General features: G+C 37.1%; 1 protein-coding gene across 7 annotated transcripts in view; it reads left to right on the forward strand.

The window, feature by feature from the left end:
* AKAP7 (A-kinase anchoring protein 7) overlaps positions 1–27,081 on the forward strand; it is a 104,141-nt gene that overhangs the window by 33,854 nt on the left and 43,206 nt on the right. For all 7 annotated transcript variants that reach the window (XR_006786196.1, XM_045843810.1, XM_045843808.1 and 4 more), the window contains 2 exons: positions 7,868–7,980; positions 24,203–24,350. Coding sequence is in view for 6 of the 7 variants with exons in the window: in XM_045843810.1 (XP_045699766.1) it covers positions 7,868–7,980; positions 24,203–24,350 (261 nt within the window). In the remaining variant the exon portion in view is untranslated. The remainder of the gene's footprint in view (positions 1–7,867; positions 7,981–24,202; positions 24,351–27,081) is intronic.

Consider the following 27,081-nt stretch of genomic DNA (forward strand, 5'->3'; position numbering starts at 1 on the left):
TTAATCATTAAAATATTGATAATGAACTTAAGTACATATCATGAAGTAAAACTAACTTGAAAAGTAGTTTAATATTATAATTCATGAATAATCTTATTTGTCTAATTTTCATAGTGTTTTAAAATTTGCAAGTTAAAAGAAGCAAACTATTAAAATGTAACATTTTTGTTTTAAAAAAAGGACTGAATTTTAGATACAAATATGTGAACATATTGCTGAAAATTTGCAGGACAATGAGTAATTTAGAAATTTTAAACTAACAGGTTCTGAATTGATGAACTTTTACATCAATTCTTGAATTGTACATCTGGATATGGTGCTAATAACTTAGTTCTGGTCAATACCTGATGGGTAGAGACCGAGCACTTCTTCATGCATGCCACGTACACACAGGCCTATGTCGGTAGCTGCTTGAGGGAGCTGGGGGCGGTTGACAGCAGAGTCTGTGTCTCAGCTTCCTACTTGGATCCTCTTTTCCCAGAATAAAATAGCACTTTCTCCCTTGCTAGCATTGCAGCAGCTCAAAGAGCTAAGAAGATATTGAAAATTATACATTTCTATGGCATTTCTCCACATTTTACAATGATGAAATTGCACCGAAAGTTTTTTGCATGCAAATGAATATGATTTCTTTTTTATTTCTTTTTTATTTTAGTGAACTGTAATTTTGTTAAGATGTATTTTAGATTGAGCGATTGCTAAAAATTAGGCTTACTGGAATTATAATAGTCCTTGCAATTTTTTTAAAATGAGAAAAGTGTGCTTGGTTAGCATGATAAAAGATTCCAAGTGCACTTATCTCATAAAAAGAAAAATGAAAAATTTTAGGATAGTCATTTGAATATTACACTTTTCTTGCTTTGTATTTTCCTCCAAAAGATGGAGAGAATATGCCCTTTGTTATGTGTCCTTTGTGGGGAATCTGTTTGGGTGCTGGTATCTTTGGGTCTTTCTAGGCTGTTCTATTAATTCAATTAAAAAACATTAACTAAAACACATTTGAATGCAGTTTATTAGTTTAATATTTATGGCTTTTATGGTAAATGGTGCATTTGAATATATTCAGAATTTATTATAATGCCACTTATTTAAATATAATGTATTTTTTCCAGCTTTAATTTTTAACTTATTAAATTTTAAAAGGCTTTTAATTTTTAACTTCAGAAGTTTTCAAATTTAGTTCAGTTTATCTATTTTTACTTTTGTTGTCTGTGGTTTGGTATCATATCCAACAAATAATTATTAAATACACAGTATGGTAATGAAGTTGTTTTCTTTTATGAGGTTTATAGTTTTAGCTTTTATGTTTTAGTCTTTTATATTTTAGATCCACTTTGAGTTAATTTTTGTATATGGTGTAAGGTAAGGGTCTAATAACTTCATTCCTTTGCTTGTGAATACCCAGTTTTTGCAACACTATTTGTTGAAAAGACTGTACTTTCCCCATTGAGTGGTCTTGGCACCCTTGGTCAAAAACCATTTGATCACATACATGAGAGTTTATTTCGGGGCTTTCTGTTCTATCCCATTAATTTATATGTTTGTCTTCATGCCAGTACCACACGATCATGATTATTTAGCTTTGTAGTAAATTTTGTACCCAGGAAATGTTAGACCTCCAACTTTGTTCTTCTTTATCAAGGTTTTTGAGCTATTCATGGTCCCTTGAGATTCCAAGTTGAGTTCTAGGATTATTTTTCTATTTCTGCCAAACATCACTGGAGTTTTGATAGGGATTGCTTTGGGTAGTATTGACATCTTAACAATATTAAGACTTCCTGTCCATGAATATGAGGTGTCTTTCCATTTATTTGTGTTTTCTTTCATTTCTTTCAGTACCATTTTGTAATTTTCAGTGTATAAGTTTTTGCCTCCCTGTTAAAGTTTTGTCCTAAATATTTTATTTTTGATAATATTTTAAATGGAATTGTTTTCTTAATCTTATTTTGGATTCTATCATTGATCTTTTATAAGACTCATGTCAAGTGTTACCTCTAAAATAAAGGCTTTTTTTAGTTCTTCAGAATATTGGGTTGACCGAAAAGTTCATTTAGTTTTTTCCATACAGTGGCTCTAGTAGTGCTTAGTTGTCTTTAACTTCATTTGAAATAATTTTGTTAGATTTGTATTATGACAGCTGTCATATCAGCATGCATTTAAAAAAAATTTACCAAAATTGGTTAATTTTTGTGCAACCATTTTAATATTGAAGATGGAAAAAATATGCAACATTTTTGGCATATTATGCTTTATTATTTCAAGAAAGGTAAAAATGGAACTGAAATGCCAAAAAGATTTGTGCAGTATATGGAGAAGGTACTGTGACTGATTGAGCCTGTCAAAAGTGGTTTGTGAAGTTTCTTGGAACCATTGACATTTTGGCCAAACAATTCTTTGCTGTGGGGCTATATGCATAGGAAGATGTTTAGCAGCACCCCTGGCCTCTGCCCACTGGAAGCCCATAGTGGGAGTTAGCTGACATGGTGGAACTATCCAAATCAAGAGTTATTGGTGAAAATGAAAAATGTGTCTTCTATTTTATGGAAAAAACTAAACAGACATTTTGGCCAACCCAGGAGAAATGATCATTTTCTCCTCTAATGCCCCCTACCTTGTAGACAGAGAGCTGTAGAAACTGTGATACCACATGGCATTTGGTTATTTTGAAATCTTATCTTTCTAAACTAGAATGAAAGCTCTCTGAGGGAATCTTTAATTTTTCTGTCTCTAGAGTGTGGTACAGAATAGAGGTTCAATAAACATGTATTTTTAAATAGCGTAAACCAATAAAAAATTAGATATAAACCTAAAAGTCTAATCCAAAGAACATTTAACTGTAGATAGTCTCTCTTCCCTCATTGACATTCATGTCTAACTGTTTGCATGAGAATAAAATCCAGTCCTGGTGTCTAGAATCCCCTGCAAATGTACTGGAGCTCTCGGACAGGTTACTTCAGTTGTTAGGATAAGAAGGGACCTGAGAGAAGGGACCTCATCACTTCTACTGTCAAGTTAAATGACCCACTCAAGAACACAAGTTGAATAATAGGAGAACTGGGCCAATGTTACTAGGATGCTCAATTTGGGTCTTTTTTTCTTGTTTGTCAATTACAGTGGATTTAATGTGATTCCTCTAGTATCAAGGAGTAATTTTAAAGACTTGATTTTAATGTTTTAAAGTCCTATTTGATAGTTTTATACAGCAGTCGATTGGAAACATTTATTTAGAATGATGACTGTAAAAGTTTTAAATTGAAGTTGGTTTTAACATTATGCCAGCCTTTATGTTTGAACATAGAATTCAAATGACATACTAAAACCATTTAAAATGAAATAGTTGAAGCAGCATATGGAAATAAGAATCCTTCAAATAGTAATAAAATGGAAACGACAAAAGCAGTTGTGTGGTTTTTATTTCTTTAAAGTTTTAGATGGCTAAAAAGTGACTCTAAAATTTTATTGAGATTTTTAATATTACATGTGACATACTTTTACTATATCTTACAATAGTCTTAGAAAGTGTCTACCAGTTGGGAAGGATGGAAAGAACTTAGCACTTAATCTATTATATGGTGTATTGTTTAATCACAAGTCAGTCTTTTAAACTAAAATCTAACTTATTATTTCTGTTGCATCCACTTACTGAAATACAACATATATAGTTAAGAATATATTAGGACCACCTAATTTATATTAGTATCCTAGACTATTCTTTTTTTAACAATTTTTTAAAAGAATTTATTTATTTATTTATTTATTTATTTAGAGAGGGAAGGTGGGGAGAAAGAGAGAGAGAGAGAGACATCAATGTGTGGTTGCTGGGGGTCATGGCCTGCAACCCAGGCATGTACCCTGACTGGGAATCGAACCTGTGATGCTTTGGTTCGCAGCCTGCGCTCAATCCACTGAGCTACACCAGCCAGGGCCTAGACTATTCTTATAAACAAACTTCTTTGTGTATCTCAATAGAAAATTACCTCTCTTTGTAAATATTCTCAAATCATGGATCATGCTATTATGTAAAACCTCACTATTTTAGAAAAGGGGAGTGTGGGAGAGCTTTGCCTTCAGAGTCCCCTGTCCGCTGCAGATGAGAATAAGTCTACCAAGACATCTGCTTGGGGAGGAAACGTGGCTGATCTCTCAAAGGAGAAGGACCAGGAGCCTTTTCCTCAATGGGCTTTTATTGGGTTCAGTTTGCACAGGAATACAGGTAAAGCTGATCAATCATTGTCAGGCAGTAAGGATCAAACAGTAGATAACATACAAAGAACTAGGAGGGCTTATTCTGAGTCAGGGCCAGTTAGCTAAAGGGCTATAAAACTTTGGGAAACAAACTCATTTCCTGCTCGGACCCTTATCAGAAAATTGAGTGCATTTTCAATTTAGCAAAGCAGGTTTTATGTATTCTTTCTTAGACCTGATTGCCCCTGGGGAGCCCACCCTTTCTAGCACAGGGCTGTACCACCCTCTGTCATTGTTTCAGGCTTAAGTCAGGCAGGGGAAGTAAGACAGCCAAGAGATTAAGAGACTTCTTGTAGACAGAATGAGAACTCAGGCTATGTCAAAGCCAAGGGGTGAGGGTCCATCACCCCCTTTTTCTATAGCCCCCAAGTCCTTCCCTGAGGGTCTTGCCTGTGATCTTCCTCTTGTGATCTTGCCTGTCTTAGGTTGTCCCTCCCTTGAGGAATTTTACCTGTCATTGGCTAACTGGTCAGGCTCAGGGCAAGCAGGGTGAAGTAAAAGGGAGCAGAGGCAGTGCCCCTGCCAGGGAGATAAGCTTTGTCTCCTTAGTGACTTATGGTCCCAAGGTCTCTCACTCAGCTTTAGCCATGGGGGGTTACAGCTTCTGAAACTAGGCAGGGCGGTTCCCAACAGGGGAGACAATGGAAAAAAGGAAGAAAAGGAGAAGTATTTGCCTCACAAGAAAGTGTATATAATTAAAAATACACAAGTTTATTGAAATTGATGTGTTACAGTTTACTTTTATACAACTTTCAGCAATTTCTTTACATTTTAGGTATACATTTATTGTTGCTACATATTTAAAAGAGTTTACCTGGAGAAATTTTCTCTGTAAAAAAATATATAAAAAACTTAAATAACAGATAAAACTGCCCAGTACCAAGCAGCTCAATAAATATTTGCTGAATAGATGGAAACCACCCCCCTCCCAACAAGAAACCCCCAGATAAAACTATGTTTCTTAGGATAACAAAAGTATTGTTTCTTTATTAAATTATTCATTCCAGTGTTCATTTATATAACAAAGTCTACTGTAGTTATAATGTATTTTAAGAAATTGTTCTTCAGACAATTTTCATCTTTAGCTATCAGGTAAATTACATTATTTAGGAAGCATTCTTAGGCGACTTGTGAAGGCTATCTGATGAATTTGCTGTGTGGTTTTCTATTTAGTGCTTGAAGGAATGTCTGCGGTACTGGAAGGAATTGAACAGTCTCTTAAATTATTCATAAGCTTCTTTTCCAGAATATAAATTAACATAGATGAAGAATGACATGTGGTTTTCACACTAGCAAAAACTCTTCTTATCTCAAGAATGCTATATCTATAACTATTATTCAGTACTCTGCCTAAGCAATAGATTATACAGTTATTAGGAATATAAAATCAATACTAAGAAGTACTTTTCAAAAAGAAGGTGGCATTTTCTTTTTCCCTGTATCTATGTACTTAGAGAATATACTGTCCTGGAAAAACACATTAATGAAAATTAAATGTGCTTTGTGACAAATATATAAATCAGTTTTGTGAATAGATTTCCATGAATAATGATTTCATGAAATCATTATTCAGAAATCACTTCAATGATTTCTATGAATAATGAGAACTCTTGGTTCAAAATTTGACCAGTAAATTGAAAAATGCTGTTGTTTTTAGAATCAAATAACGTGTAAAGATTAAGGTAGATAATAATGAATAATACAGATGCCTACTATTTTAGTTTTTGTTAATAAAACTCCTTTCATTGTATCTCTTGTACGTTTTGATAATTCTGAACATTGTTGAGTCCTTCTCTTTGTTGGGCTGAAATCTGTCCCATGAGACTGCAAGCTCCATAAAAGCAGGGACCCATGTGTTGTCGTTAGCAGGTAAGGTGCCTGACATGTTGGGAAGTGCTCAGAACATAACAGAACAAAGGAATTTTTGCTTTTGTACCTTCACGCTATTTCTGTTTCCTGGGTTGGTCTGAACCTCTTGGTAAATTTCTATCATAAGCTCGTCTATGTGATGATTCCTCAAATACTCGAAGACTCAGAGAATATGCTCTGATCCCCTCACTCAAATATTAGAAACTTAGCAAGTTAGTTTACCCTGTTGTTGGTTAAACCATCAGACATTGCGAATGTTTGACTGTTTTTGGCTCATAAAAATGACAATTTTGTATGATTCAGCCTAATATTTTAACTCCAGGTCTATTAAAAATAGTTGAGAACATGTCAAAATAGAGAGGGTCAAAGGTGGGTTTGACAAGGTAGTTGAGAAAAGGTATACCTGTTTATAACTTATATGAGCTAAACTTTGATAAATTAATTACATAACAGTACTTGTTATGTATATTCTTTATTGTTTTAAAAGACATGTATGTTGGTCTGTTGCCTTTCTTTCTCTTTGGCTGACCAATATCTAAACTCTTCCTCATTATCTCCCATGTCAGGCACATTCTATCACAGATTCCTTTGGTGGTAGGAACATGCTCTTGCTTTGTCCCAGGCCTTGAAATCAGAAGCTAGTAACTAGAACAAAAAAGAACTGTACTGAACCCATTCTTGGGATGGGTCGTGTCGTCGGTGGTAGCTGCCATCAGTCTAAGGCTGACGGCAGCAGTTCTAGCCCTTTGCTGTGCACAGTGTGTGAGTGGTGCCAGTGGGAAAACCTTGTGCTGTCACTGGGTCTGTTCTCCGTAACTCTGGGCATCTTGGCCTCACGCCCTTCTAGCTTGGTGCTCTAGTCCTCCCATGCTCTTCTATAGATTCCTTTCCTGCGTAACTGAGCCAAAGTTGTCTTCTGCTGTCTGCAACAAAGAATCAGTGTTTTCTTGGCTTTTTACCGATCAGTTGCTTAGCCTTCTGTATTACCATAGAAGAGAGAAGAAAGATCATTTGGTGGCATTGACTTGCAGCAAAGGGTTTTTATAGGACGTAGTTTGCTCATAGGTATGTGCTGGTCTGTGAATACTCAAGGGGACCCTGTATGGATTTCTGGAGTTTTGCTCTGTGCAGGTCTCACGCCTCCATTACTCTGCCCTGTGAGCTCCAGATGCCTTGGTCTTTCCTACTCTTAACTCTCTTCTGAGCCCAGTGAGGTGACTGGGCTCCATCTGGGTTTCTCCTCCTTGAGCAGGGGCCTAGACATGTAGGGAGAGCACTGACCTTCAGTGCTTGGTGTGTACAGTGTCTTACAAACCACTGTTTCATATACTTTGTCCTCTTATTGGTTGTTGCAGATGGAAGGGCAAATCTGATTCCTATTATGCCATCTTGGTCAGAAGCAAAGGTCTTAGATGTGAAGGTTACAGATCAACTAGTCCTTTTTTATACATGTGGACACCACTGGTATAATCAGTGGAAGTCAGCATCTTATCAGCCAAACAGTCATTTTATTAAACATTTCTCTTTGAAATTGTGCATTTTACCTGAAGTTTGAAATCAGTGCAGATTTGGCTGTAGTAAATATATTTACCATGCACATGGCGTTTTGTTCTTTTTTTAAAAAAAATATGTCTCCAAGAATGTACATGAAGTAATCTTCATTATAAGATACTTTGTTATTTTTTGAATTGCTATTTTTATGAAGACAGCCATATGTTGCAGTTACATTTTTCGTGTTTCTTATTTACTTTAGAGGCTGCAAAACGGACATTTCAAGAAAAAGGCATCTTGGCAGGAGAAAGCAGAACTTTTAAGCCTCATTTGACCTTCATGAAACTGTCCAAAGTACCATGGCTCCGGAAGATGGTGAGTGGACACTTTTATTGCAAGCTTTGTTTTGCTGACTACACGAGCCTTAAGCATGGTTGGGGGCATGAGTGACATTTGTAGTGCTTTTTGACACCCTACGTACTATCGCTCCTGGGTCCAGTTCCCAAGGATGCTGACTGAGCTGGCTCCCGAGCCTCCATGGAGGCTGTTCCAATGATTCCCTCCTTTGCCACTGTGGCTCTTACCTGTATAGGTAAGAGCCAACACTCACTGCTGCTTTGTCTGTTGCCACATCTGCTTTATCCCTCAAAGAGCCTTGAGGTAGTGCCAGGGTTTTATTTTCTGCTTTCTTTAATAATGGTTGTTTGCAGCCTGCTGCTAAGCATACTTTCTCCACTGCCCTGCATACACTGGTGCTGCCCACCACAGTGGGTTCCTGAAGGTGGGACAAGTCTTTTAACCCTCTTTCATGTGGGTCTTTCAAGGTTTCGGAAAGACCACCTTGCTCTGTCAGTGGCTGTCTCTACTGGGGGCTCTGAGCAAGTGTTCCTGGGACTGGGCAAGAGGGTAACTGTGGGGAATCCTGTACTTAAATGTACTTCTCCCTTAGGATGGTCAACAGTGATGCAAGCCAGGGTACCTGTGTCTTGACTTCCCCCTGTTTCAGGGTGACTTTTTGCCTTCCCAAGCCACCCCCTCTGCTTCAGAGGTTGGGATGACTTTTGACTTCCTTCTGGATTCATGAGTATTTCTCCTGGAATCTTAAGGGCACCCTTCATTGTTTTTCCCATTGCAGCCTAGGGAGTTTCTCACCAGTTAAGACATCTGCTGACCTGCTCTGATATACCAGAGTTGTGGAGGTGGCCATGCAGATTAGTGTTCGCTCCTGCTCTCCATGACCCTCGGCTGCAATTAAGACTGATTTGCAGCTCTATAAATGAAGGTCATGTTTATTAGTAAGTAGATCTGTTTTCTAAATTTGGCACATTTTGTATTTATTGTCTCTGTGCTCAGAAAGTCTTTGAAACATGTGGTTAAGTGATTGACCATCCCGTGGTTATGAGTTTTCTATGAACTATTGTAAAATTCTTCTCAAAAAGAGAGCTTGCATGTGGGTTTTTTTTTGTGCTAACTATGCCTCACATTCGATACTAATTATATTAGGTGTCATTCTAGAATATTTAGATGAAAATAATTTGTATAAGTAATCGATTTTGTAATTTGGAATGATAACAACTGACACAACTTGTAGACTGACATTTTACTTTTTTACTCATTATCTTTCTTATTTTGCTTTCAAATGGATTGTCCTCATGGTTAATCACAGAATGACAAAGTGGTGAAGGTAATAATCCACATTTCAAAATGTTTCTTTGTCTTTACGATATTAACTTTAAAATGATAGCACCCAAGGACATTTGTCAAAGGAATATTTAGACAACTCTAGAATCTAATTTCAGTATTTCAGACTGAACTGAAATGATTCCTTGCAGTTAATTTCACACAGCCTGTTCCCGTACTTTACCAAAAGGGATGGGAGACTTAGGAAGGTTAAGCGGCAGAAATGAGAGCATGTTCTCCCCAGTGGCAGGGCCCTGTGTGGGATCCATCTTGTCTCAAATTCCTCCCTCCCACTGGCCACTCCCAGTTTATCCAAATTAATTCCTACATGTGAGGAGTAACCTGGTCCAAAATCATATGAAATTTTTTTTAATTTATCTTTTTTTTTAAGATTTTATTTATTTATTTTTTAGAGAGGGAAGGAAGGGGGAGAGAGAGAAAGAGAGAAACATCAATGTGCAGTTGCTGGGGGCCATGGCCGGCAACCCAGGCATGTGCCCTGACTGGGAATCGAACCTGCGATGCTTTGGTTTGCAGCCCATGCTCAATCCACTGAGCTATGCCAGCCAGGGAAAATCATATGAATTTAACAAATCTTTATCAAGTGCCTACTCTGTGCCAGACACTGGGTGCTGGGCCTAGAGTTGTGATCAAAATAGAAGCAGTACCTGCTTGTGTGGTACATAAACTCTAAATCAGATTGGGTTTTGTTTAGGTTAAATTGTTTAATCTTTAAAAAATGATTTATGACCATACTGTTTTTTAGAAAGCCAAATAAGAATTTATTTTTTAAATTTATGGAGTGATTCTGTTTACAATTATGATGTTCAGTGTTTCTCAGTGCTTAAGATTGGACCATATTTTGCCATGTATATATAATACTCACCCACATTTTTGGTCATAAAAGAATTAAAAACATTTATACAGATATGGAATTAGTACTACCCATGTATAATGCACATACTTATTTTTCCCTAAAGAATTTGGGCAACAAGTACACATGGAAAAATACACATATCTTACACTTTGGGATTCTTGAGTCACCTGCGCTGCTTGGTGAAGCTGCACATTTCCACCCTCTAACTTCAGGTCTGGAGTTAGATGGACCAAAAGATCTTGGCTTTTGACGTTTAATAAGTCCCACGGGTGATGCTGACCCAGATAACCTGCAGAGTAGCACAGTAGGCCCCCATTTAATGTCTTCAATAGGTTCTTGGAACTTTGGTGAAAAGAGGTATAATGAAACCAATTCTACCCTGACACAAGCATGCGTTAAGTTCCTGGGGCATCTCATCAACATCATAAAGAAATGTTGTTATTGGAAGACGTGCTGTATACTCTGAGACCCACAGGCTTAAGTAAATATGCAGCATTTCCTTTCTGCAGCAAATCATTGGTTCCACTGTAAAAGTTGAAGGCAATATGAAAGGTGACATGCATAAAAGTAGGTTTTTATTATGCTTTGTCATTTGGAAAGCAGCTTATTTGAAAATATGTGGCTCTTAGGTCTGCTTAACTTTTTTACATTCCCCACTCTTTGTTTTCCTGTCTCAGCACTAATTCCTTTCTGGCTTTTTATTCTGGTCCACTCATTTACAGCAGAGTGGCCACTGTTAAAATCAGGAGTGGAGTGTGTTGCTAGCATTGTTTTGTTTAGATTTATAATGAAATAAAAGGAGAGAGAGAGAGAAAGAAGTATGTGAAATAATAGGTTTCTTTTCACTCAAATATTAGGAAGTTTGTCTCATTCCAAGAACTTTTTTACTCCAAAAGTTATTTTAGTATAAAAGTATTAGGTAAATATATGCTCACTATAAACAATGCAAATACATATAAACCATGTAATTCTTCCTTTTTACCACTCTGCCATTCCCTTTCTTTCAATATAATTTTCCTCTGTAAATTACCACTGCAAATATATCCTCCTAACCTTTCCCTACACACTGAAAATATATATAGATGCAGCATATAGTTTCTTTAAAACAGAAATAAATATACTGTTGACCTGTGAACAACGTGGGTTTGAATTATGCAGGACCATTTATACACAGATTTTTTTAAGAAAATAAACACTATAAATGTGTTTTCCTCATGATTTTCTTAATAACATTTTCTTTTCTCTAGATTACTTTATTGTAAAAATACTGTTTATAATACATATAACATACAAAATGTGGGTTAATCAGCTGTTTATGTTATTGATAAGGCTTCTAACCAAGAACAGGCTATCAGTAGTTGAGTTTTGGGGGTTCCAGAGTTACATGGAGGCTTTGACTGTGTGGTGGTAGGGTTGGGCACGCCCAGCTCCTGCGTTGTTCAGGGTCAACTGGATATTATATCGATGTGTCATAATTTATTTTCCCTTTGATGAATAATTATGTGATTTCTGTTTCTCTACTACCATAGAAAATACTAAAGTGAATATCCTTGTCAGTTTTTCCTTGGGTAGATATGCCAATATTTCAAAGAAGCAATTCCTTAGAGTGGCATTCCAAGGTCAAAAGGTTGTATATATTTTAACTTTTCAAAACACTGTGAATTGCCCTTTAAAGTAATGGTGCCAGGCTATACTTTCAACTACAGTATATGAGAGGAATATTTGTGAGGATAAACTTGAGGTAGAAAGACCATCAAAGATTATGATGCTGGCTTATAAATTGGTATGGCCCTTTGAACTATAATTAAAAAATTCCCACCCCCCCAAATTGAAATACTTATTTTTTTAAGAAATACATGCTGTTGAAATTATCCTAATATAATATTTTTAATGAGATATAATTGACATATAACATTGTATAAGTTTAAAGTATACAACATAATAATTTAATATATGTATATATTGTGAAATGATTGCCTCAATAAAGGTGGTTAACACACCCATCACCATTACCATTTTTTTAATGGTGAGAACTTTTAAAACTGACTCGTTTAGCAACTCTCCAATATACAGTACAATGTTATTAACTGTAGTGATTATGCTGTACACTGCATCCCCAGGACTTACTTATTTTATAACTAATAAATAATTTAAAAGAAGAAATTCTTTATGAATGAAGATGTTTACTGAAATATTACCTATAATAGGGAAAATTAGATAGCTTCTATAACAATAGGGGAATATTTAAGTTAGTCATGATAAATCATATCAATGATTAAGAAGCTATAAAATATATACTTATAAGAACTGTATAATAGCTTAAAGAGGTAAATAAAATATAGACTATATACTATATTTAAAGTTGTATAAAAATAGTTTCCTTGGGTTTGTCTTGAACACATCTTAATGTGCGTCAGTGTATTTCAGAGGTAAAATGTGTGTTCCCGCAATTACTCTTTAGCTTGAGAATTTTGTGGTAAATCAGTGAATAGAGCTGACCTTAATGTCACCTGGAGTATATGTATAGTGAATCCCCTGACATACTCAGGATTTCTGTCTTGGTTGGGTGGGCGGTTGCTTGGGTTCTGAGGAAGAGTGGAGCCTTGAGGGGCTGAGGATAGAAGGAAGTGATGATGGGCAAGTTCGGTGCCCCATGACACTTCAGGGTGAGGGGCAGCCACTGGATGCAGAAAACGCGAAGGTTTTCCATGATCTTTGAGGAGCGTGCCCTTAGTCTTTGGTGTGGGTGGGCGGTGCATAGTGAGACGGTCTAGGAAAGAGCTAATGATATCTGTGACGAAGACACTCTGTTTTGAAGGCCAGTGCCAGTAAGCGTACTCCTTATCTGTTGATTTGACCTGCTGGGAGTTCGTCTGGAAATCACTTCATGTAGTAAGTGGATAACTGGTGCACTCCTAGGACGCTGGTGGTGCTGTCGTCAGGGCAGACAGGTAAAAAAGGGCATCCTGGGTTGGGGGGGTGCTGTAGATCATTAGAGGCAAATTCTGAGATAATTTCTGAGATACATGAGTCATTCTTTATTATCTACAGGTGGCATAATCAATTATTCTATAGTAGTATAATTGATTTTTTTCATTGTATAATGTGTTATTTTTTTTAATGACCTAAAAAGCCAGTATCCATGCTAACATAACTAAAAAGGAGTGAAAGTCGGAGCCAACTTGGGTTGTTCCTGAAGGTTAAACTTGTTGCTGCCCTAGAAGATGAGGCCAGTTGTCTGGTGCAGGGGATGAGTGCTCTTCTCCCCTGGGGCGGCCTTAGAGAGCAGTGCGAGGATTTCCCAGTGCTGTTCAGTGCTGGCTGCGGAAGTCCCTGGGCTTCTGGGGTACCACCCACTTGAAGACATGTAATAATACCATTCAGGAGAAGTAATCAAAAGCCCAGTGGGCCAGCCAAAAGCTCTGGAGATTGTGTTCAGAAGTTTGAAAATATAGAAACTCTATTTTAGACTTCCTGATAGGGAATATCCACTGTTATGCATGGTATTCTGGTTCCCCAGCCCGAGCACTGAGTTATAACTCACGTTCTGGGAAACATAAGGCTTTCTTGGGAGTTATGTGTTTTTTGAACATCTAGATGCATTTAGTCTACGTGTTGCTTTTGTTTGTTCTTAGTTTAACAAAATGCTAATGGGATATATCACATAAGACAGTATTGAAAGTAGTTGTGTATTTTAAAGCTATTTTGCTTACTTATTGTACTTGCAGAGTTGTAAGTTTTTCATCACATGAATGAAGCCTCAGAAAATCTTATTAAATTATTATGTCTCTGATATAGTAACTAAAATTCAAGTTATTTGTATAGTGTCCTTAGAATATTTTTTCACATAGTCTGCTACTTGTTTACCCTGTGCTTTTCATAGTCCATTCTTTTGGACTTAATTTTCTTATTGAGTGATCTTGTATTTCTGTGACGGAAGCATTGCAGAAACTGGTTGCTAACACTTGGTGGCAGAAGAAGACCAGCTTCAAATGAAACAAGCGTCTTGGTGCGATCTAGATGTTTCAAGAAATAAATGTGACCTTTTCAAGGATAGATCCCATGTTTTTAAGCATAAATCATTTTCTGGGATTTTTAGATATCTTTTCAGATTTATAGCTCTTTGAAATTACTAATGTAGCACTTAAACTATCATAGTTACAGTTTATGAATGGGCACTTCTTTGTAGCAGCTTTTCACAGTCAGACAATTAGAGGACTCTAGAATGAAAGAAATGATCCTTTTTGAAACTACTACTGTTGCTACTACTGTCGCTTAGAGTGGTTTGTTTTGAGTGCAGAATTTGCTCTGCAAAGAGCAAGGGCGGAGGGGTGGTTATTGGAGCAGATGATGGTGAGGCTGAGAGGACGTAAGTTGTAGGGCTGTCATCAGTACGAATACCAGTGGGGAATTGAAAAGGAGAGTGTATGGAGGAAAATTCTGTTCCGAAGGTAACCCAGTCCCTGAATTGTTTGGTGACTGAATATATAGGACTAAGATTATAATGAAAATTCTACACTAGGTTGTCTGAGTCCTTCCACATCCTTCCCCAGCCAGGACCCTCTACTGCCTCTTTTTTCTCCTACTGCCATTATTTACTCTGATATGCCTATCAGAGAGCACATTTTCTCAGGAATCTGATAACCAGCCTCGTATAATTTGGCTGCCACTCACTTTCCTGGCTCTGCATGTTAATGGGCCTTTATAAACCATTTTAAAACTCAGAAGTACTAGACTGTTACTTCACAAAGGAGTCTGTAGTAAATTTGAAGGGGCGTGAGTCTTCCTGTTTTAGCTCTACTGGCTAGCCCTGGAAAAATCTCAGAACCTGTCTTAACCTCCGTTTGTTTACTCATAGTGAGCTTGGTCTCAATGACTTTTCACTCCTGTGCTATTCTGAAATGTCTATAAGGTTAGCATTTTGACCAAATAGGCTAGTTTGGCTTCCCAGAGATCATTTTTTTTTTTTTAAACCACAGACTGGCTGTCTCGTATGCAGGGAAGGAGAATGACAAAAATGAGAATAGGTCTTTGAGTACTGATAGGAAGATGGTGGCACTTTAAATTGGGATCTTTCCACCTCTGCTCCTGGAAATCCTACAGAGCAGTAAGATAATGGGGAAAACACCACCAACTTCATCTTCAGTGACACTTTGAGTTAGAGAGATCTATAAATGGCAATTATGTGTAAGTGTGTTGGGCAGCAATGGGAACCAGCAGGACTTGTGTGAGCATTTGTTTTAGGGTATGGAAGGCTACTGGTGACAGATGTCAGTGATCATCAGCAAAGTTTCCCCCACAGAGGGTGAGGGCTCCACTGTAAGAGGCACAGAAAGCATGAGAGGGGTCCCAGAGGAGAAGAATCTGAGGAAGCACCACCTTCAGAAGGGGCGGGGAATGCCTCCAGGTGCCCTGAGGATGCCCAGGGCTGGTGCTAGAAAGGATGAACAGGGGCCCATCTTGTTAAGAAAGTCAGCCCTCCACGGTAGCAAAAGAGGAGGAAGCCTTGAGCAGAGAGGCTGGAGGACAGCCTGCCAATTCCTGAAGCTTGTCTCTGAGAGTAGGCACTTTAGATGCCCTTGGGATCAGTGAGCCTGTATTATTCCAGACAGAAGCTTGTAAAAGGATTCTTCATACAAGATAAGGCAGGTTGTTTTAGTAACCTACTCCTGAGTTTCTCAATACCCAATGACTTACAGTTTTTAGTTGGTTTGAGTCTCCTTTTGTATTATCATGTGCTCTTTCGTCTAAAGTTATGGTGTAGAATTCTCCTTAGATTGTTCTTATTTAAAAATCAGCAAATAAATCATGACACATCTCTTACTATTTTAGTGGTTTTTTAAAACTAAAAATTCAGGGAAACCTGCTGGGAGATGGAATTAAAATTTCTCTGGAGATTTTCTAAGTGCCGTGAGCCAACTGTCTTCTCTTGTGTGTCTGAGTTGTGTTTATAGCGAGTGACTTCACTCATGTTTCTAATGCACACTTCAGCTGCATGCTGTGGTGTTACCCATCTGTATATATTGTAAGAAACTAAATAAGTTTACTATTATTTAATAATTGGAATAATATCCATAGAGGCAAACTGTTCACCTGAAACCTTTCAGTACTATACATATTGAAACATTGAAACATGGGAAATAAGTACACAGGAAGCTGAATTATTTCAAGAGTAGATTCTAAGTATTGACTAATGTCAGAATAACAAACAACTCCCAGTTAACTCTGATTCTGTTAGAGATTTTGAAAACTTTTACTCCAGAAGAAAAGATATAACCAGCCCTGACTGGTGTGGCTCGGTGGGTTGGGCGTTGTCCTGTGAAGCGAAAAGCTATAGTCAACTTAACGTTAAATCCGGGCCAAGCGGACTGGCTGTTTAAAACAAGCATTTTCATTGGCATTTCCTGCAATTCTTCTCTTAGAACATCTCTCAGGTTTTTATGTGAGACAGGGATTCTGTGACTAAATGAATGTTAGCAATGATGAGTTAAATAAAGTTAAATCAGATTTTTTCTTTCAAGACTGCTTAGGATTTCTGGCACGCTAATATTTCTTGTGAATCTCGAGAGCTTAGAGCAACAATGGTTTGTTTCATTCTTTGGTTCACGGACATGGGTCATCTGTGCCTCTGCTCCACAGTGACTTTGCTCGAGACCGTGGCTGAGCAACTTCCATCTGGCACCTTGTTGCTCTTGGCAGGAGGAAAAGAGGGAGGGAGAATCACACACTGATTCTTTTTTTTTTTTTTAAACTTAATCTTTTTTTTCCCCCATTACCATTTAGTCCCCTTATACTCCCTTTCTCCCACAAGCTGATTGTTAAAGCCTCTGCTAGGCAAGGACACATGTCATTCCTGCTCACATCTTGCCACAGAAAGTCATACGGTCCCTTCTGAGTTCAACAGAGCAGGATGTATGTAGTCCATTTGCAGAAAGGGACACCACAAGGAGGGCAGCGAATCTTTTGAACAGTTACATAGTTTAACTAAGGACTGTTTCCTAAGTGTACTTGACCTGCCAGTCCTTTTTTTCCCATTGATCATCTTGTAGCATTAGTGTTTGGCAGAACATGGTTTAGGAAAAGTTGATCTTTATAATTCAGGCTTCAATGTTTTTTTTTTTTGCTTTAAACATTCAGATTCAGTGGACATATTTAGTTATTTTCTAGTATTCATATCCACAGACAAAATTTCAATTTAAGTATAATTAAGGAACAGAGTTTTAGAACTGGTATTAAATAATAAACTAATGAAATATTCAAGGTAACTAGAGTTCATGGTTTTGCCTTAATTATATTAAAATATAAATGTTCTGTTTATCTCAGCTGTTACCATCAGTGATGGGAAAGTTTTTTTCTCAACAAGCCAGTTATTATCTATTATTTAGATATTTTGAAACTTCATAAATGCCATTTTCCTAGTCAAGGAAAGAATGGCGCATAATGATCTTGCAGGAAATTGGAAAGCCCCGTAGTGGATTGATTATGGTTAAAGGCAAAATAGGACCTATGATCAAGAAAACTTAAACTTTGTTCCACAATAGTATTGACACTGAATTAGCTTGTTTCATAAGTGACTGATGACTAATTTCCGATCCCCTTGAACAGTCACATAAAAGTTAACCAGCTCAAAACGTGTGAGTGGCAATAAGGTTTTCTCTACTAGTGGAAAGACTGGCCACACTCACTGATCAACCACCTCTTGTTAGTTGTAATTAACTGCATGATTAGAAGAGGGTAAAGCTATAGTTTTTTTTGAGAACCCCACTTAGATCTGAAAAGAAACTAGTGTTGCAATCCAAAACTAAAACTAGTTTACGTTAATATTATACTTCCATTCCTAAACATGAGCTGATTAATTTTGACTATTCATTAGAATTTTATTCTCTCATGGAGAGGTACTTTAAAAACAGAGTGATACTTGCTCTTTGAGTTACTGAACTGCTCACTGAGATACTTTATAGGCACTAGGTAGAGCATCCGGACCACAGCCAGGCTGTAAACAGTGTGTGCTGGACCCGGGACCAGGCAGAACCCAGACCTATAAGCTGGCCCAGAGTGGTGGGCGGAGGCGATGGGAAGGCTGCATGGCAGTTCCCACTGGGCTGCTGGACACTGGATTTGAAATCGCCACACTGCTCTAGAGCCCACTGGCTGGTGTGGTGAAGACTCCTCCTTCCATCCCTGTCAAGAACAGGTGTGGGCGGAACGGAGCCAGAGAGGGAAGGGCCTCTGCTATCCTGACAGAGGCTGAGGGAAGACTGCAGCTGACTGGGGTCCATCAGGGGGTCCGTGTCAGGAGGGAGGTGGAATGAAACTGTGCAAGTAATAGCCAGAAATGTAGTCAGCCAAGGGGAGAAGGGGTCATTAAGAATTATAGAGTAGGAACCTCTTGGCTGGTGAAAAGAAGGAGTTTGGAGAGAGCTGTGCGCCGGGAGAGGAAATGGAAGTGCATCTCTTTTATCTGGCTGTTCCTGAGTATCCTTTTATAATAAACCAGTAATCTGGCACTTGCTTTGTCCATAAATCACTTATGGACATCAGAGTAGAGCTGGACCTTTAGATTCTCTCTCCCAGGAAGCTGGCTCACCCAGAGAAACAAATCATTCTCTCTGGACAAATGCATAGCAAGCAAATCAAAAGCCCCTTCAATGACAGTGAACTAGGGAGAGAAATCGATTCTTCAGGCATAGGAGAGAGAGGAGAGATGAGAGAGAGGGAGAGAAAGAGGGAGAGGGAGTGATAGTGCGAATAGAGCATTCTGAATGCACTAAAGTTGCCCATTCCTCATTTCCTGAAGATGACTGCATGACTGTGTGTTATGGACTGAACTGTGTGCCTCCCCCCAGCCAAATGCATATGTGGAAATCCTAAACTCCAGTGTTACTTATTTGGAGACAGGGCCTTTGAAAAGGTATTTAAGGTTGAATGAGGTCGTAAGGGTGGTGCCCTAATCCAGTATGACTGGTATCTTCATAAGCGGTGGAAGAGGCACCAGGGGTTTGCACGCACAGAGGAAAGGCCATGTGAGCACACAGCGAGAAGGTGGCCCTCTGCAAGCCAAGGAGAGCGGCCTCTGGGGAAGGCCAAGTGTGCTGGCTCCTCGGTCCCAGCCTCCCAGCCTCCAGAACTGTGAGAAAGTAAATTTCAGTTGTTTAAGAAAGAGAAAAAGAATTATAAAATAAGATTTGCTTCAAAGAAGCCCCATGTCAATATATAATCTTTTGATAACTTTGAGTCACTAATATGTAACTTTTCACTAGGAACAGTGACCTTTAAAAATGACTTTAGTTTTTTTAACTAATACCACTAAAGGTATGTAACCTTATTGTACTCAGGAAAATGAATGTAAAAAATTACCATTTCTCCTTAACCAGTTGATGTCCAAGATGACAAGCCAGTTTGGGTTGACTCTTAATTTAACTTCTGAATTTTGGTTTCAAATCAAGGTATACATTTCTTTTATAGCCACTGCATGACAGGAATAAACGATTGGAAAACACAGTAGAGCTCTAGGAATATCAAGCTTACCATCAGTAGGACACATAATTTCTTTGTCTAATATGCAGCCTATTTGTATTTTCATCATGGAAACTGTGATTATTATAAAGTCACTATAAGAAATTAGCTTTGCGACCTGGCTGGTGTAGCTCAGTGGATTGAGCACTGGCCCGTGAACCAAAGAATCACCAGTTTGATTCCCAGTCAGGGCACATGGCTGGGCTGTGGTCCAGGTCCCCACTAGGGGACACACAAGAGGCAACCACACATTGGTGCTTCTCTCCCTCCCTTCCCCTCTGTCTAAAATTAAATAAGTAAAATATTAAAAAAAAGAAGTTACCTTCTGTTATACAAAAAGCCTTAATCTTAATAAAACTGACATTTCATCTTTCCTTTGATGGTAATAAGTTTTTCATAGAAATTGAAGAAGAATAATCAGTAGTTTATCTTTCAGAACCTTAAATGAATGATGTTCACATTCAGATTGTTAACTAATGTGAATTTTCATATTTCATGGTGCTTCAGTTTCTATATTGGAAATAGAATTGGCTGCAGAGTAATATAAGTCTGAGCCCTCTTCTGTCCATATTAAATGATATACACCATTTAGCTAAATGGAAACGATATGGTGAGTGCTTCCTCAGTAAATAATTCCCATTACTTGTCAGATGCAGCATTTAGATGATTCTAAAAATACTCATCATGCTCTCAGTGGCCTTTTCCCTGTATTGGTTGTTTGGGTGTCAAGTTACAATCAAGAGTAAAGTTCCTTGGGGTTTCATGGTACATTGTATTAAAGGTTATCAAATGCTTTGAATACACTGATAATTTTCCCTAAACTGTGACCAAATCTAGGCTAATGGGAAGTAAAACTTCAGTCGTTTCTAATGATTAATAAACACAGCCTTGAAAAGCTTTCTGTCTGAGGTTTATTGCCACTAATTTATTGTTTCAAAGTCTGATGCCCTGTATTTAACTTCCTGTTTTCTCTTTCAATATTATGTTGTATAATCGATATTGGTACAGTTATAAATGTGAAGAATAGACCTTGTCCATGTTAGATCCAAGGCAAAATAATTTTCAAAAAAGTTACTAGACAATTAATCAGACGTATGCAGAATTCTGAGGTGTTGAAGCACCCTTGGCATAGTTTTATTGAAAGTACCCTATAGATTGTTTCTCTGCATTTGAAGTAACCCCAAATCTCTTAACCTTTGCATAGGTCACATTTTCCTGCCTTTAACCATTTTTGTGGTTTTCTTTGAGCTCTCCTAATATGGTGTACCTCAGTCTTAAATGACAAGTACTCTGGCCTATGAAGAAGGAAAGCAGAAAATAATTTTGGGGTTCAAAACCTGAAAATAATGCCATCACTGAGCCTTTTTAGCTTTAAAATATAACCTTGCAGTATTATGTCTTTGGGGCTATTTAAGCAACCCATTGATCTGTTCATAACATAGGAGATTTCGTACCCTTGTTCTAAGTGATATCCAACTTTGATATACTCATTTATTTTCTTAGAATACTAGGTATTTATTTTACTATGAAAGAGAAATACCGTCTGCTACAGCTGGATGCAGAGTCAAATTCAGCTGTAACTGTTACTAGAAGAAAATATGTTGGCATGGGACAAAGGGCCTGAAAAAAAAAATGTATTGCCAAACAAAAACCTCCCTGGAGAACAAGGAGCATGTTAATATTATATATCAGATAAAGCACATTATGTCTCTCTATACATTATTATTGATGATGTTTTCTGATAAGCACTTATAATTTCAGTGCCTCCCAGGACTCATGCCTCTTTGAACCTCAGCTCACTCTCTAAATTGAGTTGAAGAACTAATTTCATTTTACTGCTCATGTTGGGAGTTATCTCTGAACAATTCCTACAAAATAGTTGGTTCCTACTTTTTGCTAAAATTAAATTAATTCACCTAACAGATAAGAGTCTGTCTTATGTTTTCCTTATTTCTTACCTTAAAAAAATGATATCTTTCAAACTGAAATGGGGGTTAGAATGGCTAGCCAGTGCAGCTGGCGTTGATATCTAAAAGTCCTTTTTCTGCTGTCACTTGCTTCCCTCTGGTCTAAGGGTCTGGTCTGATACCGGCCCCCCCCCCCCCCACCGGCCAAACACACACAGTCCCCTACAAACCTCCCTCGACCACACACATTTAAATGACAAAAAAGAATGGTCAGTTTCCATTTACTCAGTCTTTAAAAATTTTTTAAATCTTACCTCTACTGGAGTTATTCCCTAAAGTTCACTAATGATAAACACATACCCTCCCACACATACACAGTGGCATTTACTGCATTTCACTGGTGTGAGCACTTTCATAAATTCACTTCTGTAGTCCATATAACACTTCGAGGTAGGTACTATTGCTAACCTCATGTTATAGCTGAGCAACTGAAGCAAAGCACATGGCTGAAAGATGGAGAGCCTGGAGTTGAACTCGGATTCTGACTGCTCCTCAGTGTTACTCAGCATAATGCTCTGCTGTGGCATTCTACTCACCAAATGGAAAGAAAGCCACTTGCACTCATTGTTATCAGGCTCTGAATGAATAGTGTTTGATACTGAGCAATCCTCTTCTTGCAGCTTTATCCTCCTTTGCACTCGTGACAGTTATTTATTGACCACTGCTCTATGTCAAGCACTGTTCCAGGCACTGGGGATATTCAGTGACTAAAAATCAGACGAAAATCCTTTTCTGTGTGGAGCTGACATTCTAATGGAGGGGGATAGATAATGACAGATAATAAAAAATCAGCATAACAAAGTAAATTACATAGTATGTTATGTAATGGTTACATAGATGGTAAGTGCTATGGAAAAATATATACAAATGTATATATGAAGAGAGAAGGGTAGAGAGGATTTGGGGGTGGGAGTACAAATTAAATGGATAGTACAAATTAACTCCTTTAAGCAAGGAGTTAACGGAGTTGGGAGATGGGCTGTAAGGATATCTGGGAGAAGAACATTCCAGGGAGAGGGAGCAGGTAGTACAAAGGCTTTGGGGTGGGCTTGTGCCTGTCGTGTTCAAGGAACAGCAAAGCGGCCAGGGAGGCTGGAGAGGCACAGGGGAGAGTACTAGCAGACCAGACCCAAGAAGTTTGGAGAGGACAGAACAGGACCTTGCAGGCTGTTCTGGGAATTTGACTCCTTGAGAGAAATGGGAACCCTTTGGAGAACTATCAAAATAGCTGGTTATTAAATAGTTCTTATAGCATAATCACATTCCTATAAAGAAATAAAAAGTACTTTGTTTTGCAAAGGAAGATAAAATACATAGCAAAATTATAGTAGTAGCAATTTGGAGTGATTTAATTTTTAATTTTTTGTTTTTATATCTATTTACATTATTTGTAATAAGTTTTTGTGACTAAAAAGGTCAATATACTATTTACACTTTGTAGTAAGATTTATATAAATATAGTCTGAAAATAATATATATGCTTAGAAAAGATTTAAAGGATATACACTCCAGTGTTAATAATGGATTTCATATAAATAGGATCATGAATGATTTTTATTTCTGTCTAGATTCATCATATTTTTAAATTTTTAACACATTACAAGTATTGCCAATGTAATATTAAAAAATTATAAATTAGAAGGAAAGTATTGCACCTTTACATTATGGACCGTGTTTGGAGACATGTAAGACTGGGTGCAGGAACACTTGTATGATAAGGGGATGGGAATGTAATTTTTCCTGTTTCGGGAAACTGCAGAGGTATCAAGGGCATCTCAGAGTGATTTTTCAACCAGTCTTCTTTCTGCTATGAAGGACACTGAGAATGAGGGGCAGGCAGAGAAGCACTTGGAAGTGCTTAAAACCGATGCTCTGCCCAACTCAAATAACCTTTAGTGGTGTTTCATATAATTCTTACTTAAGGAGTTTAAAAATAGCATCCATCTTACTAAAACTGTTATATACTCTAAAATGTTAAAATCCTATCACTTTTCAAAATTCATCCATTTCTCCATTGTTGTTGGAGATAATTATTCTTTTCTTGATACCGCAAATTTCAACATGATATACTTCATTACTTCTAAAGCTCAAAGTATTTGAAGTTTTGAATATTGGCAAATTTAAACACAATATTCCTTTTTTAAAAGATTTTATTTATTCTTAGAGAGGGGGAAGAGAGGGAGAGAGGGATAGAAATATCAGTGTGTGGTTGCTTCTTGATCGCCCCCTACTGGGGACCTGACCTGCAACCCAGGCCTGTGCCCTGCCTGGGAATTGAACTGGTGACCCTTTGGTTCACAGTCTGGCACTCAATCCACTGAGCCACACTGGCCAGGGCATAACACAATATTCTTTAATTATTTTTTAATACAACTCATCCTAGGCCAAGAGACTTTAAAAACAGCTTTATAACAGTTTTGTGGTATCCATTTTCAAATGCCTGTAGGCGGTACTGTGTACCAAAATGTAATGTCAGATTCTAAAAAAGTGATATAAATATGAACTGGCTGGCTAGATGAAATGATTGATTGATGTAATTTTGTTTTGTCATTTCAAGGGAGTGAGAAAAATAGACCCAAAATTATATGAAAAATTTATCAGTCACAGATTTGGAGAAGAAATGGTGCATTGCATTGATCTCTGTTCCATGTTGAAGAAAAAGCAAAGTAATGGTTATTATCATTGCGAGTCTTCGATTGTGATTGGTGAGTGCCTTTTGAAAATCATTTATTATTTTAAGTTCAATGTATTGAACATTTTTACTTTTGATTTCTTTAGCCTTTATTTTGGCAAATATTTAGGATTAATTGCATATGTTTTTTCTCAATGATATAATTTTCTAAGTATGTTTTAGGAATACTTATTGAAAATTTTATAGAACATATCTACTACTTATATTTATCAGTCAAGATTTTAGTACATGTAGTTTCTCTGCTTTTGTGCTTTAAATATAATGAAATCTTAAAATGTTGATTCAAAATGTATTTTAGTTTATTTCATGAATATGAAGAAAGCATTTTCTCCAGTAAAGGCCTAAATGACTACACCATTCTACACCAGACATTTTCATGTTTGCTGCTTTTAGGAATAGAACGTTCTAGCACATAGAGTTTCACTCTGGGAAAGCCTTTGTAGGTGGACTGCAAAGACTGAAAACTCATCCTTCAGTTTCTTCCCTCAAGGAAATGTGTTTTGTGGGGAAACAACAATTCATGCATGCATGCTCTAGCATCGTATCAGAGAGATGGCATGTGGAGACAGGCTCACACACACTTACGTTTCCAAGTGGAAATTGTGTGCATCAAATGAAGATTTCTTTAAAAAAAGAAAAAAAAAAAACAACTAACAACAACAAAAACAGAACAGGCCTTTCCCCATGGTTGCCACGTGAGTGTATTTTATAGGATCCTGGTCTGTCGTGATTCAGATACACTATTTCAAACCAGGCACTATTCTTATAAAATTGTGAACTTCAAGACAACCTAACATGAAAATACTCAAAGAAGATAAATACATGATTCTAAATATTTCAAGGTCTTTAGCCAAGAGAATTTCTCTCCACTTCAGCTTGAAGAGAACCTGTGGAAATATATGCCCTGAAAGAATCTTAATCCTGAAGTCTATTAAAGCACATTAAAAAATGTTCAAGAGACACAATTTTATTTCCAAATTCTCACTGGGGATCTTCAGAGAAGTCATCATTTTACCTTCCAAAGATTTTAGCTTCCTTAAACAGAAGATACTCCGTATGTCATTTGAATTTTATGGTGTAAAATATTTCAAATCTATTTTAAGGAATATTTTTTGGTTTCAGATTCTCATGTTTTCAGAGCTGTTTTTCTTTTTTTTATTGTTAATCCACTGAAGTTTTGATGAGGACTAAACATTTCTGCTTTGGCTCATTGTAAAAGGCAAATTCGAATCCTTCTAGAGTAGTACAGATTGTGGCTAGCTTTCCATGTCTTCTTTGTTATTACTTTAGGTCAGCCTTTATGGAGAACTATGTACTTCCTTGCTTCTCCTATTCCCAGTCTCGTTTTAAAAAATAACATGTAAATTTGACTGGAGATATTGTGGGACTGCATTATATAGGTTACAGTGTCCTTCACCCAGACAGTTGTGTTCCACTCTCCCCAAGTCATTATGTTTTGGCCACTGATTTTTTTTATTGCTCTTTTCCAGCTTAGTTTCAAAAATTCCCCCAAATTTCTCTAGATTTAGGCAATTTCCCTAGATTTTTTTCCCACTGGGCTTCTTTATATCTCATCCTTTTCTAATTCAGAGCAATTTAGCTTCTTTCAGATTCCACTGACCTTGTATCCCCATATGGATCATTTAACATTATTTTAAAAAGTTTTTTTTTTTGCTCATTGCAAACTTTTCTTTAGTCACATTTTGTGACACTAGTATGAACTGTAAAATAATAACTGCATCTAAAATGATAATTATGTTAAAATTAACCAAGTTTAATACACGCTAGGGTTCTTTTATTTGCTATGAATAATTATTGATTTTCTCAATCTTACCTGAGTTTTGAAACAATGTTTACCAGGATTTTGGGATACTTTCTTTGTGAATTTCATTTCTTGATCAGATTTAATTGGTTTATATTGGTTTGGCTTCTCTTTGACTTGATTCTAGCACAAATTTAACATTTGTTTCCAGAATCTTGTATATATTGAGTGGATCAGATTTCTGATCTTAAGATATTTTGTATTCAGAATGCTAGGGTGGAAGTTGGGTTTCAAGGAATCTGGGAACCTCCTGAAATTGCTTATGACTGTGTATGTAGGAACATATGTGACTTTTCTGGGGAAAGAATTTATTAGATTTGCATATTCCTATCTCTCAATTTGTTAATGGTGCGTTCTTGGAGACTGGTAGATTCCAAATGACCCCAATTTTCTTTGCAACTGTTTCCATATCATTTAGGGCATCTTGTTTTTTTTTGGTTGGTTGTTTGTTTGTTTCTCTTTTAAAGATATTTCTTTCTTTAAAAATATTTATTTTTTACAGCTTTATTGAGATATAATTGACATATAACTTGTGTAAGTTTAAGGTGTACAACGTATTGACCTGATACATTTATATACTGTGAAGTGGTTACCAGCAAAATATTAACACCTCCATCCCCTTACATTATATACCATTGTGTGTGTGTGTGTGTGTGTGTGTGTGTGTAGAACATTTAAGAGCTTCATTCTTAGTAACTTTCAAGTATATAATACAGTATTATTAACTATAATCATCATGCTGTACATTACACCCCCAGAAATTATTTGTCTCGTAACTGGAAGTCTGTACTTTTGACTGATCTCTCCATTTCTCTCCTCCTGCCCCTGGTAACCGTCATTCTGCTCTGTTTATGTTTCAGCTGTTTTAGATTCCACATATGTGAGACCATACAGTATATGTCTTTCTCTGATTTTTCACTAC

This window comes from Phyllostomus hastatus, unplaced genomic scaffold (assembly GCF_019186645.2).
Source record: "Phyllostomus hastatus isolate PE091 unplaced genomic scaffold, TTU_PhHast_1.1 phas_contig_40, whole genome shotgun sequence".
Classification (NCBI taxonomy): Eukaryota; Metazoa; Chordata; class Mammalia; order Chiroptera; family Phyllostomidae; genus Phyllostomus; species Phyllostomus hastatus.